This window comes from Drosophila ficusphila, unplaced genomic scaffold, assembly GCF_018152265.1.
Source record: "Drosophila ficusphila isolate 14025-0441.05 unplaced genomic scaffold, ASM1815226v1 contig_286, whole genome shotgun sequence".
Classification (NCBI taxonomy): Eukaryota; Metazoa; Arthropoda; class Insecta; order Diptera; family Drosophilidae; genus Drosophila; species Drosophila ficusphila.
Genome location: NW_025064189.1, coordinates 4,020,459 through 4,036,465, shown reverse-complemented (window position 1 = coordinate 4,036,465; position 16,007 = coordinate 4,020,459). Strand labels below are relative to the sequence as shown.

The 16,007-nt window shown below is 39.4% G+C and overlaps 2 protein-coding genes across 4 annotated transcripts in view; one reads left to right on the top strand and one right to left on the bottom strand.

Annotated features, from left to right (window-relative positions):
* Positions 1–15,181, top strand: part of LOC108089377 — a 29,244-nt gene extending 14,063 nt beyond the window's left edge. The window contains exons 2-5 of the mRNA XM_017187556.2: positions 10,419–10,567; positions 10,666–10,744; positions 13,251–13,401; positions 13,822–15,181. Coding sequence (XP_017043045.1) covers positions 10,419–10,567; positions 10,666–10,744; positions 13,251–13,401; positions 13,822–14,531 — 1,089 coding nt within the window. The 3' untranslated portion in view covers positions 14,532–15,181. The remainder of the gene's footprint in view (positions 1–10,418; positions 10,568–10,665; positions 10,745–13,250; positions 13,402–13,821) is intronic.
* The window catches only part of LOC108089375 (elongation factor-like GTPase 1), an 81,649-nt gene that overhangs the window by 63,339 nt on the left and 2,303 nt on the right, over positions 1–16,007 (bottom strand). For all 3 annotated transcript variants that reach the window (XM_017187553.1, XM_017187554.2, XM_017187555.1), the window contains exons 2-3: positions 15,516–15,948; positions 15,339–15,452 (exon numbers count right to left, since the gene is read on the bottom strand). In XM_017187553.1, coding sequence (XP_017043042.1) covers positions 15,339–15,452; positions 15,516–15,948 — 547 coding nt within the window. The remainder of the gene's footprint in view (positions 1–15,338; positions 15,453–15,515; positions 15,949–16,007) is intronic.

The window sequence follows — 16,007 nt, the reverse complement described above, 5'->3', positions numbered from 1 at the left end:
TCCTCTCCTGTAGAAGACACTTGGCCGCACTGGCCGCTGGCTGCCGGTTTGCAATTGAGCGGCGGAGTTGGGTAATTTGATAGGCGACAACTAGCCAGCCACGGTTACAGCCAACAACCAAACAACCAAACAACCAACAACCGACAACCGACAAACGCCAACGGACCTGCAATGGAGCTACGTAGCTATGAAGCTATGGCAAAAAAGTATCTCAACGTGTGCGTATCTCTTACAGCGCAACAAGCAAGTGCAACTAATAAATTAATGTGCCTGCCAGCCGTGTGGCAGAATGGAGTGGAGAATGGTTTCGAATTGGGAGAAAGAGCGCCGGCGACTGGGGGACTGGTGGCAACCACTCATAGTTGGCTGTCACCTGGCAAAATGAAAGCTACACTGCAGCACTGCAGCTTCGCTCGGATCATAGCGTGCTAAATTTGCCAAGCAGCCAGCAAAAGCCAGGCAAAAGCCAGTTGGCATGTCAATGGTAGATACAAGATACATTCGTATCGCGCGGAATGCGCTGCGTTTGCATACGAGATGAGCTGCATCTGCACCTTGGCTTCCAGTAAGGAAAAAAAAACAAAATAAAAAAAAATAATAATAAAAAAAAAAGGAGGGCTGACCTGCATAACGGTGCCGCGCTGAAGATGGAACGAACTGCAGAATGAGCCCAGACTCTCCGATCCGCTCGATCTGCCGCTCTTTATCATTATCCATAATAATAGAGAATAGCCAAAGACCAAGAAGACCGAAACCAAAACCTCACAGATCCACAGACTCTGAGATATTCTTGGACTTGGCAACTTAGAAAACCCAGAGAGATGCAGCTTTCATAATGCTGTCCATTTTGATTATCATTCACTTAATTATGATTGATAGCTGTAAATGCCGAGCGCGGCCATGTATCTATTAGATACCATTCTCGGCTGCCGATTGACTTTACTGTTAAGCTCAACGAACGTAAATCTATCTGCCCGTTCCATTTCGCTTCGGCGACCACGAAATGCAAATCCAAATTGCCCGCGACTGTGAAAATTACCCACTACGACGAGCCACACTAAATTTGTCGCGAATTACAAATGACCAAAGGAGTTGCAATTGCATCTCCGCTGGCCAGATTCATCAAAGTATCTGCCAGTTATGCTCTTGGCATCTCGTTGCTCACAAAAAGAAAAGAATATCAGGAAAAGGGCATTGGGTTGGGGAAAGGTATTCGCTTTATGCCGCCGACTTGGAGTTTTTTTTACAGCCAAAGAAGCATTAGTCGCGGTTGTCGGTGGTTAAAGGAGCAGGTTGTACATAACTAGATGGAAAAGTATTTACAAGGTGAAAAAATGTAAAAAAAATTACCATAATATGTAATTTGATTTTTATATTAATATAGGAAACATAGGTATTCAATATATATACATATTGTATTTGTCTTTAGTGAAATTGCTTCAAACTTTATGTTAAAAAATATACAAACAATTTTAAACCATTTTAATAAAAAAGTTTATTTTTTTTCTATGTTACCAAAATGTTTTACTTGTGTTAGTCACCAACAATTTTTGTTTATTGTGCACAGAAGTTGATTAGATTTTAATCTTAATACAATCCCATTATATAGATAATATGAAGTACAAGTTCAATAAAGAGATTTAATTTAGTTTTTCATATTTCTGGTATCTATCTGGAAGTGACAACCTGCGTTTTCTTAGAAAGACATTTTCCTGACCCCTCACTCGAATACCTGGAAACCCATTCGCATTCCGATCTAAGCTCGTGCAACCTGCTGCCAGTTGGCTAATACAGACATTAGCCGAGACCAATAATTTTCCAGCAGGGGAATCACTGCACCGTGTTCCCTTCAAGGCGGAAGCTAATAATTAACACAGAAAAATACAAAAAAAAAAAAAACACAGCGCACTTGATAGAAGGAAAAATGTAAAGTGGAAAATGGGAAATGCAAAGCGCGTAATGTCGGCATCTTTATCTCTCACCTCTTTTTTTTTTTGCTGGTCGCCGCAACGGAAAAAGTCATGCGAAAAAAAATAGATTGTCAGATGCAAAACAAAAGCCGAAACGTAACCGCAGGGCGAAAGGGGGCGTGGCTGGGGGGCGGGTTGAATGAGATGTGCAATGTGCGCTACTTTGATAAAATAGAAAAAAATTGCAAAGGCTAGAAAGAAACAGACCCAAAGAAGCGAAAGAAAGTCCAATAAAAGAAAGTGTTTGGCCCCAAGGCCCCAAAAACTAAAGAAGAAGAAGAAGAAGAAAATGTCGAGGTAAAAAAAATAAAGAAGAAGAAGCAGCAACCCACTGCAAATTATGTTATAGAAGACGATGAACAATCGAGACAAAGCCAACAACTGCAGTAATTAAGCCCAACAAAGGAATTATTTGCATTCTCTGGATATTTTCCTTTTTAATTTCAAATCCCACTTCAATTAAATGGGCACTATAACAATTATTAAACCTCTCATAAATATTCATTGAAAAGAAGGTACTTCTCTTTTATTCTGTGATTTATATTTTTTTATTTGAGAGCCAAGAAAAATCGGAATCAGTTCTTTTCTCAGGCTTTGATCACTTCACAATTGATTGCCACTTAAATATTTAATTTCATAGTTAGTTTCGCAAGCTAAAAGGTAAATTAAATTTAATGATTTTAAATTGGCTATGGGAAACATTTTGCTTGTAAAAATATAAATAAAGGAACGACGTTGAGTTTCAAAGATTATTGCATTTAAATTCAAATTAAAGTGGAAATTGACTATTTATCTCTGGCTCAATTTGTTTTGCAATTTTGTCCATTATTTTGACACAACCGAATACTAATTTCGCTTTCTTTATCTTTTTTTTTTCTTCCAGGTAAACATCTTTTCACCCCAATGACCATATAGAGTACGTGATTCGGAAAACAAAAGAAGCCGAGATTTTGCCCCCCAGTTTGGCTCGGAGTTTATTATGCGTTTTAGCGGTAAAAAGCAGCAATAACCACAAACAAACCAAAACATTTTGACCATTTTGCCGGCCTTTTGTTCGGGGTAAACGACCAGGCCCGAAGTGTAGGCCATCAAATGATTATGGATTCGCTTCTTACACCTTTTCTTCTCATCGTTTTAAGTGAATTTGTTCAACGTGTTTGCCTTGAACAAATATAAAAAAGCGAATGGGTTTTTCGGCTATTTGGGTTAGTTATTTTATATGTTAACTGCGGAAGAACACCGAAGAAAGTGATGGCTAATCGAGATTTAAATGAGGAAAGTGAACGTGAAAAGAGAGCATGAGATCAGAAACCTTATTAAGAAAAGGTTTGAAGTGGGTTTACTTTGTAATGGATTAGGGGTTTTGGTTACAAGATAAACTTGATTTAGATTAATAACAAAAAATGTTCGCTGATTAGAAACAGGTATAATTGAGCTATAAATCTATTCTTTTTATATTGGAAATATAACTAACCAAATTAACAGTTAAAAATCAATAGAAAATAGCTTCACAAATTTACTTAAAACTTTCGAAATGACAAATGTAAACCTTTTCCGGTCCTGAAATTGCTTCAAGCATCCGGCTGGCCGCATATCATAATGTGTATTACCGGCTAATGTCAGACTTCCCGTTGCTATCATGACCAAATCGTTACCGTAATGGCAGCAACATTAATTCTGTCCCACAAAGTGTCCCAAAAAAAAACGAAAGAGAGAGACAGGCCCCAGAGTAACTCATAAACGTGCATTAAAGACCATATCATAGCAGGCATTTAAACTCATTAAAGGTTCAACAAACCTTAACCAACGAGCCGAAAGAACTGTTAAGGAGACCGGACCGATGGTCTCCCCGGAGGCCACGAAACTAGAACAATAAACTCGGCCAACAGCAGTGGTTTCAGAAAAAAGTAAAAAAAAAAACTCAGCCAAGTAACGAGCAAGGGAGGCAAGAAATGTAAAAATATTATTATTACGGCACTGGGCATTAAAGCCAAATGTAATTCTGAGCCACTGGCCGGTTGGACAGTTGGCCAGGGCTTATGACCAAACATAAAAATACCCTTTCTTGGCCCGAATGGCATTTATAGACAAATTAGAACAAATTAACGTTCGCTCTGCGGTTGACACATTAAACGGAATCCAATTCCGCCTTTTGATTCCAACTTCGATTCAGTGATGAAACCACGGCGACGATGACAATTATGAACACGTCTTTGGTCAGCGACTCGAATTGGTAATGGAATGTAGTTGCCGCCGTTGGATTATTCAATATTTTTCCTACTTTTTTCTCACTGCCAGCCAAATCATGTAATTGCCTTGTATGCAGCTTGGGTTTTCATAATGCACGGAAACAAAAAGAATGAATATTGCTTTGGAGGAAGATGAAGTTGAACATTTTTTAGTTTTGCAGTGTTTGAAATATTTGTAATGATACTTTTTTGGGGGAAAAAAATATTAGAAATTTATAACATAAATTTATAATATCAATTTGGAATTCTTATATATTCGAATCTGATTTTCAGCTGTTATTCCTAAATATATTTTAGACATTTTTGTTTCTGTGCAACTGGTGTCTCTCCTTTGCTGCAACCTCTATCTGTATCGTCATCTTCATCGCGGCGCGGCAAGCCACAGCTCCACCTTTGTTTGCCGTTTGACAAGTTATGCGCAGCAAAAAAGCAGCGCAGAAACAAAAAATTGTAACACCGCCTAAGATGGATATCAGTTACGCATGCGCAGCTCAGAAGGCCGCATCTACAAAGAGCCACTGAGCCAACTTTGGCCAGAATTCAGCGGCCTGAATGTCTACGAAAAAAATCTGGAATGGATAAGAGAGCTTGGCAGCATCTGCTCTGTTTAGGATTCATAACTGAAAACAATGGTTTCCACTCGATAAGCAAGTGAAATCGGAAAAACGTATAATAATTTTCAACAATTTAGAACTTCGTTTGCAATTAATTATTAATTTTAATATAGGAAATATTTTTAAATTATTATTTTATGTTATTTAATACCCTAAAATAATGACGAAATATTATAAAGTACCTTCCTTCATCTTAAACTGTTTAATCAAGAAAATCATAAACTGAGCTTTAACCCAATTCTCAGTTTATATGCAGCCCATCCGTTAGCCTAAGATTTTTTCCTGCTTCCCAGACACTCTGTGAAATCGGCAATCAAATTCAACGATTTATTGAACATTTTAATTACGACCTGCGGACATAAACAACTCGAGAGTGTTGAGAGTTTACGAGAGCTTGCGGCTACTCAGAAAACACCGAAAATCATGGAAATCGAGGAAGAGGTTGAGGTTGAGGATGTGGATGAGGATGAAGCCCAGCTGGAGGTTCCACACTTGACTTCGATGCGATGTGAATGACTTTTACCCAATCCGGCTTGGATGCTGTGCGGGATGATAATGATGGCTACGATGATGATGATAATTATCAATTGCCCGGTGCAAAGCGGAAAAAGCGTTGGGCAAACAAATAAATAATGGTAAACAAACAGGCAAACAAACAAACAAACAAACAAACGGCTTTGTGCCGGGATTTGCATGAGAAACTACAGTTAACAGCGGAACAACAAAACTCGAGTGAAATGAGAAATGTGTGTGTGCAAGTGTAGGATTTTCGGTAGCTTGTCGTGTCAAATGAAAGAAAAAGGTCCGAAAAGAAAGATACATCCGTGAGTAGACAAACTACTTGAAACTTCACGCTTTATAAATAACAATAAAAACAAACTTCAAGCGCAGAACTTCAACGAAAGTACTTGAAAAAAAAACAATTTCGTTTTCACTTGTGGCATAAAATTAAATAACAAATAACAAACACAAGCCGAGAAAAGCAAATGCTTAAATAATGGCAACTAATTTTCCGTTCTTTCCCACTGAAAGTGGTAGGTGTGAGATACACGAAGACTTTCACGTAATTAAATCAAATTTCCAAATGAAAATGAAATGAAAATTATTTATTAATTGCCGCCGCTGTAGCCATGCAAATTTCCATTGAATCTGAGAGTAAGAGACATGAGTCTTTCTCGAGTCTTGTGAGCCTGAGAAGTAGCTATCTTCCGTCGAAGCGGTGAAATTTTATGTCTTTGTATCTCTGTCTCCGCTCCTGAATCTCTTTCGAGCTGATTTGAATAACAAGTGGCGGGGTTTTCGCTTCTGCAAGATATATAGATACAAGCTGCCGCCGCTGTCAGTTACATGCGTTTAACTTTGGCTCCACTGCTGCCTTGGCTTCTTCTGGCTTCTTCTGCTGCTACCGCTGCTGTCTCTCATTAAAAGTAAATTTCGAGCTGCTGGCATAAATCAAGCCTCTAAATGGCGACTCCGGCTACAAGATATATATATATACGCCTTGGACGGATGCAAAAACAAATACGTTGGGCGAAAAGCTCGCATGCCCGGAGGACTTGAAATCCGAGAAGTGCTGATGGCTGCAGGACCTGTTTGCTCAGCTTGTTAGGTGGAAAAAACAGAAAGCCAAGACTCAAAATCAACTCTCCTCTGACGTGGAGAAGAAAAATGCGGCAATTTGTTATTTAGAAAATTGTTTATCGCAAGATTGAAGATAGTTTGGGTGAGATTTTGGGGAGGCAACGTGAGATTTTGACTAATCTTCGGTAGTTTAAACATCATAAGAGCTACTGTATGAATAAAGAGATTTTTTTCATAAAAAAAAAAAAAACATTTTTAAATACCAATTCGCAAATGAATATAATATCTCTCCTAAGTGGAAATGCTTTTAACAACACAATTTTGTTTGAAAAATGTTTTCAATAGTATTTGAAATTACTTCAGCTGCAATTACTTAAAATAATCTTACTTTAATCTTTAAAATGTAAAAAATCTCTTATAGAGGTTTCCATATTTTATTTCAACCAAAAAACTATTTATTGCTTTTTTATCTAATCTCTCTTAGTTTTTTTTCATTGAATTTCTCCCAATATTGAGCTCTGGAAAACTCATTACTTGTCGTGTCACTCAAAAATCGAATTTTCGCAATCATAGCCAGCCAAAATTTCCCCCATCAATAGCTCATCAGCAGTCGGCTAATCAAGTGGCCAACGAAACAAGTCAATAAGCCAGGCATTCATCAGCAAACAAATCACTCATACGTCGTGTTGCACATGGCAAGTTTCTGCGATTGCCCCTGCAATTTACTGTTTGTTGTTTGCTGCTTACCATTCGCTGGTTGATGTTGTTATGGAACAAACAGAAAGAAAAATTTTCCACATCATTTGCCCTCTCCGCCAAATATGGCAAATAGAAAAAGAAAAAATTAGCAACCAAACCGAAGCGAAAGAAAGAGTTGCATAAAAGGAAAACTTTAAAGAGCCCATTCTGCTAAAGGAAAATCAACGGAAATGTCACTTTCTTTTCAATCAAAACGCAATTCATGGCACTCCAAAAAAAAACAAGAAAAAAATAACAGAAGGAAAAAAAAAGCCCAAACACGAAGTGCAGAAAAAGAAACACAACCCGTGAAAGGTCGCGTCGAGATTCCGACTCTTGCAGTTGCACAGTCCAAATTGCAGGAAGCTGGCATTGGAGAACACGATTTTCAAGTGGCACTTGGGTGGGCAGGGAACTATAGTACTACACAAAAAAAAAAAAAAAAAAATTGGTGGCTGAAGAGTACGGGAGGGAGTATCTCTTTTCGCTAACTGCCACTGGCTGAACTTTAACCTGTGTGGAAAACGCGGACACACCGAGCAAACCCCAAACGAAACGAAACGCTTTAATTTGCAGTTCGTGGAAAATTCTTTCGACTTAGGGCCTAGTTAGGGCCTCCAAATGGTACATGGTAAATATTTAAAAATGTACTTAGCCAAAGTGAAAGAGACAGGCAAGACGGCGAAGTGGAAACAAAAGCATTGGCGGCGACAGTTTGGACATTTGGACAGAAGCGACAACCAGCTGACGCCAAATAGGGAAGAAAACCAAAAAAAAAGTAGGAAAAACCAGGGAAAAGTCAAGGTACAAGCGGCAGAAATTCAATAATAATGGTCAGGGTCAGTGTAAATCACTCGCCAGAAAGGAGCTCAAAACCCCGCACCGAAACTTCGAAACTCCGAAACGAACTTGGACACTTGGATGTACTTGGATGGACCAACCTGACAGTAGGTGGCTGAGTATCTGAGCATCTGAGTATCTGAGTATCTGAATGTCTGAATGGCAAATGACTGACATGGGAAGTACCGTTTCTTTTCTTTTCTTTTGCTGCGGATCATGGCCCGGCAATTTGGCCTAAACCAAAGATGCTTTCAGTTCAATTATGTGCTAAGTAGGAAAGGGAATTGTTTGGGTTCGGAGCTGCGAAATTCGCGGCGCTTGGAAAGAAAAAAAAGGAAAATGGGGTTCAAGGTGGCCGTAAACTAGATCGATAAATTGTCAGCCGAATGGAAAGCTGCCTGCAGCTCAGACCCGGTTTCGAGGAAAATAAATTGAAAATTCAATGGGAAAGTAAAAACAAATGAGACGATAACTAAGCCTCAATAAATTTTAATTAAAGTGGCAATGAATAAATAATATTCGTAGCACCACAGAATTTAAAAAATATATTCATTGCATTCAAAATAATATTATACTGCCAGAAACATTTTAAATTGGAGTGCATAATTTATTTATGTACTTTCATTTACACATTTTATATAATATTTATTATATTCTGAAGTATGATTAATGGAGTATAAAATCCAAATCATATTAACAATCTCATGGAATACTTTGACTACAATCAAATATGAATTTATTTGGTTTGGCTGAATTATTAAAGTGTGGGAAATCCCTAAAGACATTAATCAAAGGTTTAGCTTCTTTAAAATTAAATTAAGCTATAAGCCCTCTTGCAGTTAAAATAATTGCGTTAATTTCCCTTAGCTACTTTCATCTACCGAGTGTTCCTCTCTCTTCGAAATAACAAATGAAATCATTAAATTCCCTTCCTACGTTTCCATTTACCTTCTCTCCACTTCCGAGAATTTTCACGCATTGATAAACAAGAAAGAAAATTACTAAATAATTAAACAAACACCGAAAGGGAAAAGTTGCACAGCACAAAGAAGTGAAAACTACCTTCAATTGTGTCATAAATGCCGGCAAAAAAAAAAAGTAACCAAGTGAAGGCTGAAAAATTTAACTACAAAACTTCTTAATAGTCAAACAAAAGGGGACGGATGAAATGAAGGGACAGAGTATCCTGTGTTCCCCCTGTTGCAGTAGGTAAAAGTTTTCCGAAATGAAAAAAAACTTGGGGAAAAGGCAGTGGGGAAATGATAGCAGGAAGGAAGTGGCTGATGGAATGGTTTCGAATGGAGTGAGTGGGTAACAAAAGGGAGATGGCTGGAAATTACAAGTAAAAGTGCGTTTGGCAGTTTACCCGGTTACCCAGGGTTACATATACTATACTATAATATATACGCTATATATATGCTATATATATATACTCATGACTCCATGCGATCCCCTCTGAAGTTGCATCAATTTCTTAATAACTTTGTTCCCCCTTCTGCGGCGGAAAAGGCGCGTTGCAACTTGCAACGCGAGGCAAGGCGAGCCAAGCAATTTTGTGTGGCATTATGTGAGGGTCTCGTTTGCCATTAACCTGCTTTGGCCAAGGCAACTCAACGCAACGCGACTCAAATCAACTGGAGTCGCCTCCTCTTGGCTCAAAGTGCTTCTCGAACGGTTGCTAGAAGTCCATCTTCTTCACCGCGGCTCTCATGTTTTACTTCTGTTTTGTAACACTTTAACTGGAGAAGCTTATAGCTCGTTTATTTTAAATATAGGCAAAACAGTCTACATCCTTGAAGATTGGCTAATTTCAATACCCTTTAATTAAATAACCATTCCGCAGAATACTAAATTCTAAAACATCTTCCGCAATTATTATAAATGTAATAATATTTAGCTACCCGCTAACCATTAATAGGAAAATATTATAATATTCATTAGGTTTTTTATCTCTTTAAATGATTCATTTTAACTATATAATTTTAATACTCATTCATTGATTTAAGTACCCTATTTACTACCTCAGAAAGCATTTTAAATACCTTACCAATCTGGTAAGCATGTGTAAACCAATGCTTTATGTTTTTCGCACACTTCTGTGAAAAACGAAAAGACGAACTGTTGCAGAAGAAAACTTTTGACAGGGCGAGTTGAATAGAATGGGAATGGGAATGGGAATGCCGCACCCGAGGGAGCGTCAATTTCGCACCTTATCCCCGCCTGAAATGGCAGTAGACAAACACACACTTTTTAACGCCTCGACAAGACACCTTGACTGCGAAGCAAACACTTGCCAGTTGGCCAAAAGGGTTGCACTGCCAGTTTTAATTGCTAGCCAAATAGAAGATTGGGAGGCGAACCCTTTTGGCCACATCAATCAACAGCAGCTAAAATCTTATACTTCTTTTTTATTTTATTTTTTGCAGAAAACGGCGACAGCGAAACCAACGAAATATCATTATTATCCGCACAATCAGCACATTTATCTGCTGCCCGAGTGTGCCATTCAGCAGGTTTGCAATGCGGTTTACGTGAGACTCAACTACACGCAACCTTTGTGCGCCTGTCCATCAAGGTGAGCTGCTAGATTGGGTATCCCCACCCACTTGTCACTGGCTGCTGGGATCTAATTAATCCGAATGCGAAATCTAATCCCTGAACACTCACTTGCAGATATCGTGATCCCTGCTCGGCCAGCCTGAATGAAGATGATCAGCATACCACAAAATTGGTTGGCGATAATAAGAAGAAGGTAAGTTAACTTCTTGACTTCTGACTGAAATCAGAATGAAGAGTAGGAATCCCCAGTTACGAGTTACTTAGATAATTGCTTTTTGGCCACGACTGTGGGATCTCTTGGGAACCGAAAGTGGAACTGGCGGAATGCATTTCTAGATCATTTGTTAGATCACTCTCGGTGGATCATTAATTCAATTCAATTCAATGGTTAGTTGCTGGTTTTCGCTCGACTCACGACTCTCTCGATCACTGGGAAGTCAAAAATCCTCTTGCAGCTGACCACAAATATGATTTGATCTCTTTCTAAATGAATTAATGGCAGATGAGACCAGTGGTTCAATACCAAAGATCACCAGCGAAAGACACGAATTTCGTTTTCTGAAATTGAAGTTCTCAGGAAGTTTATTTGCCGGAAGATCAATTTTTGAGGAAATAACTATAAAATTACTTCAGCTATTGATTTGGTCAGCAATAGATTTCTTTGAAAGTATTTTGATCTGTAAACTATAATTTAGGCAGAGCATAATTTATGGATATTATTTATTGATTTAGGAAAACTTGTCAGAAAGCAGAGAGGAAAACTGTTAAACTAGTAATTACTTTTTTATAACAGAGTACAAAAGCTGAATTAATAATTGATAATTCCTAAGTTTTATTTAGTATTCTTTTTGTTAGAATCAGAAAGAATTACATACAAGTAGAAACATTAAGTGAAACACTTATTAACCACTCTTATTAAGTTGGGATTGCATTGCCAGCCATTTTCACACCCTTATCGAAATGGTGTACCATTTGAATACTTAGAGCAGATGAGTGCTTCTTAGGCGAACCACTCCCTGATGAAATCAATTGCGAATTCCGCAAATCACCGGTGTATTAATGAAGAACACGATGTCTGATGTTTGGAAGTGCTGGCAGTATATCATTTCGACCAGCTGAAGATCTCCGCATCGCAAGTGCATCGAAATTGAGCCTCATTTGTTGGATCACCGAATCGTTAAATTGATTTCTGACTGCAGCAGACTTTCGCTTCGGAGGATCTGCTTCCCAGATCCCAGCCTCGCCAGCTCCCAGCCAGCTGAAGGCCCATTAAAATTGGCCAGGTCAGCCGGGAAAATCACCTTGTGGGCAGTGCCTGCGGTTAGCAATATTATTTGCTTTATGGCCTGGCCATGATCTGCTCCTTCGCCTCGATTTTTTTTTTAAACCAACTCTCCTGCTCTCCTCACGTTTAATTGAGTTATAAATGCGAACGGCGAACAGCGCGCGTTGCTTGGAAAAATGTTCAAATAAATTAAATAATAAAAAGCATTTCTAATGGCTTAATGGTCGCGTGGAGTGCTCGCTCGGTCGCTTAGAGTAGTGCTCCACTGTACGGTGGAGTGTGGGCAGTGCCAGACATTGTCATAATTACACTTCACTTCACCGTTAAATGCAACACTTGCCGCTCTTCGCTCTTCTATCTGTTTTCTGTTTTCTGTGCTCTGCCGGAACTGTACAGCAAATTATGAAAATGCGTTTAGCTGGAAAACAGAAAACAGAAAACAAGAGCGGGGCGCTAGGAAAAACTGGAACGCCCGGGCGGACCACATTAACCTGAATGCCACAGCCAATGAAGCGAGCGGCTGGCAAATCGGTAGGAAAAAAATAGGAGAAAAAAAAAAACTAAAGAAAAGATTTTTCCAACATTTTTTTCTCCCCCAATTGGCTGACATGCAAACGAGCGCCGCAAGAGTCAATCAAATTAACGTTCGGCGAGGCGAGCTGCTCGGCTTTAACAGTAGCCCAGGCTGTAAATCAGTTAAAGGACAATCAAGTTGGCCAATTGTAAGCGGAGCAAAGCGGACAAACTTAAAAGCAATTTGGCCAACAAAGTGTTCGAACCAACCCACCGGCTTTAAAAGTCTGGCAGTTCAGCAAATCAAAGCTTTGGGCGCTGGCTGCTCCTGTTTTTTTTCGAGTTTTTTTTTTTTTTTTTTTTTTGTGCCCCGTATTAAGTGACAGCTTGTCCATAGCGTTTAGCATGCTAGCTTTCAATTTAGAGTCATGATCGAGATCGGGATCCAAATCGGGATCGGGGTAACTTTCTTTCCTGCCCTGTGGGCCAAAGTGAATGGCTAATGGGCGAACTATTAAATCGAGTCTGCCGTCTAGACAGCCTGCACTAAAACAAAATATTACAGCCACCATAAAGCGGTTTTACTTTTCTGTCTTTTTATGTCTGTTAGAATGAGATACTAAAGGAGTTTTTTATATTACAAACTTCAAAAGTAGTATGTGTATTTTATAATTATCATTTGAGAGGCATAGGAGAATTTCGTTTTCTTTTCTTTTATTAAGGATGTCACCTAAGATTTGTGTGTTCACAAATGTAAGAAAAAATTGAGTACACTAATTATGGGCTTTAAAATTTAATAAAGCTTCCAGCAGAGATCTTAAGACTATATTTGATTTTTTTTTCCATAAATTTTTAAGCCACCTATTTGTTCACTACCTACGGTTTTTTATTCCACTTTTAGGCCATCACGTTGGCCAAAACCTGCGAGGCCACCACCGAAATGCGCGAGTGCCGCTCACCCAAGGATTGGTCCCTTCTGGCGCTCCAAAACACACGAACTGGCAAGTCGCACTACCTGGTCATCTGTCGCTGTCCCGATCACTTCAAGATGGGTAGGTTATTAAACTATTAAATAGTACACTCTAAATTTAGAGGTTATCTAGAAATAATTTATAATGACAATAAAATGACAAAAATATCAATTATGGCATTAAAAGTGCCATTTTGAATTAAATATTAATTTCAGTTTTTATGTTCTAAAAAAATAAAGATCATCCATTTAAAATCTTTAAATTTGAGTGAAAAATAACAACGTAAGGGCAAAAGCCTTTGTAAAGAGGTTTGCATTTCGTTAATGTTTTATGATTTAAGATAAACAATGCTTTTGAACTTTTATAAAGAGAACTTTAAGAATTTTATCTTCCAATTGTATATTTAATATTAAATTGTGTTCGTATAAGAATATCCTAATTTCATCTCTTATACCTCCTGTAAATACCCCATTCTAAATTGAAATCCTCAAAATTTTTCAGAGGGACCCATGGCCCATGACCAACCCACGTATGCCAGCGTTCCCGGAATCCGAGTCTTTGGCATGATGTGCGTGAAACCCGGATACTCAGTACGCAAGCCCAGCAACCAGCCACCGAAGAGGTACCAACTGCAGAAGCCCTTCTACCGTCCCTCGGTGGGAACTACACTGGGTGGCCAGAAGGATAGCTACGGCAGACCGATCTACGGCGGTGGCAGCTCCTCGGGCAGCTCGGCCATCAGTTCGAACTACCAGCCGCAGGATCAGAGCTTCCAGAACGGAGGAGGCAGCTCGTACCAGTACCTCAACCGACCGGAGAGCACCAGCAGTAGCCACAGTTCGGCCAACTTCCGGCCGGATCAGTTCTCGATCAACAACTTCCCCGGCAGCAACTACGGCAGGAACAACGAGCGACGCGGCGATCTGCCGCCCATCGAGGCGATTTCGAGTGGATCGGGAACCGGAACGGAGGAGCAGCCGGGCAGCAGTACTCCGGCGGGCGAGGAGGAGGCCAGGACCACGCTGCAGGCGGAACAGGAGGCGGAACCGGCGGCCCCAGCTGCCCCACTTCCCGCGGAATCGATCAACACGGCCGAGGAGGCAGCCGTCGAGAGTCGCGCCCGACGATCCCTGCCCGAAACGGACGACTTCGAGCCGGAATTCCCGTGGGATCGCGTTCTCGAGTTCCAGCAGAGCATCATTTGGGACTAAGTTCCGGGGAATATTCCGGGAATACCAACCAACCAATCCTAGTAGATACAATTTCAATAGCACAAGGCGACTTTTCCGGCGATAAAGAAAACTGTGCAACAACAACTGTGACTGAAGTAACGAGGAGAAAAATCGAAAGTAAAAAGGGCTTCAAAAGAGAGCAACACGTTCACGTCACGTAACGTTCTACCGTAACGTAACGTAACGTAATTAGCTAAGCTTTTCTTAATTTAAAAGAAAGAGAAAAAAAAACATTTTTTTTAGGCATTTCCCTTGGCATTTCTAAACCAGCGTACCACCCCCTCTTAATTTATATATTTATACATGTATTTATTTACAAAACAATTTACGAATTAATTAAACAATTACACGTGCCCGGGCCCGATCGAAATAATTGTTTAATTAATTTGTTTTGCATTTAAGCGTAACAAGGCCTCAATTTCTTAAAATAATATTTAAAGATTTAAACGAATAGTTTAGGTGCGAAACTGGAAACTATCTTAAAAACGGAAACCAATTAAACGAAAAGATTATAAAATACAAAAAAACCATCACCGAAATTATGTAACCTAAATTTAGTTGCTTATTTATGTTTAGACAATAAGCTGCATTTACTAGTAGTTAAATAAAATACTATTTTAAAAATATTATTTGTGGGAAATAATTTAATTATGGTGGGTTTCAGATTATTTTTCTTGTGAATTAAACATTTGTATCCCAAAAAGACTTTTAGACACTCTTAACTAAATGTTTTGGTTGACTTTAAATTAAAACTCTAATTTCTATATCTAAATTCAATCCACTCACCCAACATTTCCGCGTTGACCACAATATTGCAGCTGTACATTGGAGTAACCAATCGTTGTGGCTGATTTTGAAACGCCTGACGACAAACTTCCTTGGCGGCAGTGAGAACCTGACCTAAAACCCAAAGGGGAATTAAGGTAAACAATAATATGGCGCATGATTTCCGCAGCGACATACCGGAAAAGGGACCCCTGGCGTTCAAGTCCTCTCCATCGGATTGAATTGACCACTCGAGCACCGCAAAACAAACGCCCTGCATGGGTTCTTCACACAAAGGACCCGCAACCGAAGTCAATTGAAAGCCATTCACCAGCGAACTATTGAAATCCTTGCGCGGGTCGGTCTTGGAACGAATATCCGTATCGGAGGACTTGGCGTGACTTGACCAGAAGTCGGGCTGCTCGTAATCAGTAAGATTGAGTAGGATATTCGTTCCACAGTTACGGGGACCCAAAGCCCAGATTCGATTCACAAGCTCCTCGGCGGTTAGGTTACTCAAACCAAACAATTGCAGATCCTGCAGAGCTGCTATCAGTTTTACTTTTATGGAGGCGAGCAGAGTGGTCCATTTCTCCGAGAGCACTTGATTACGAGGAATGGCAGCCAGTTCCTGTGGTAAAGGAATATAATTTACTACATTATGTATAAATATTTTATATAAGTAACTTA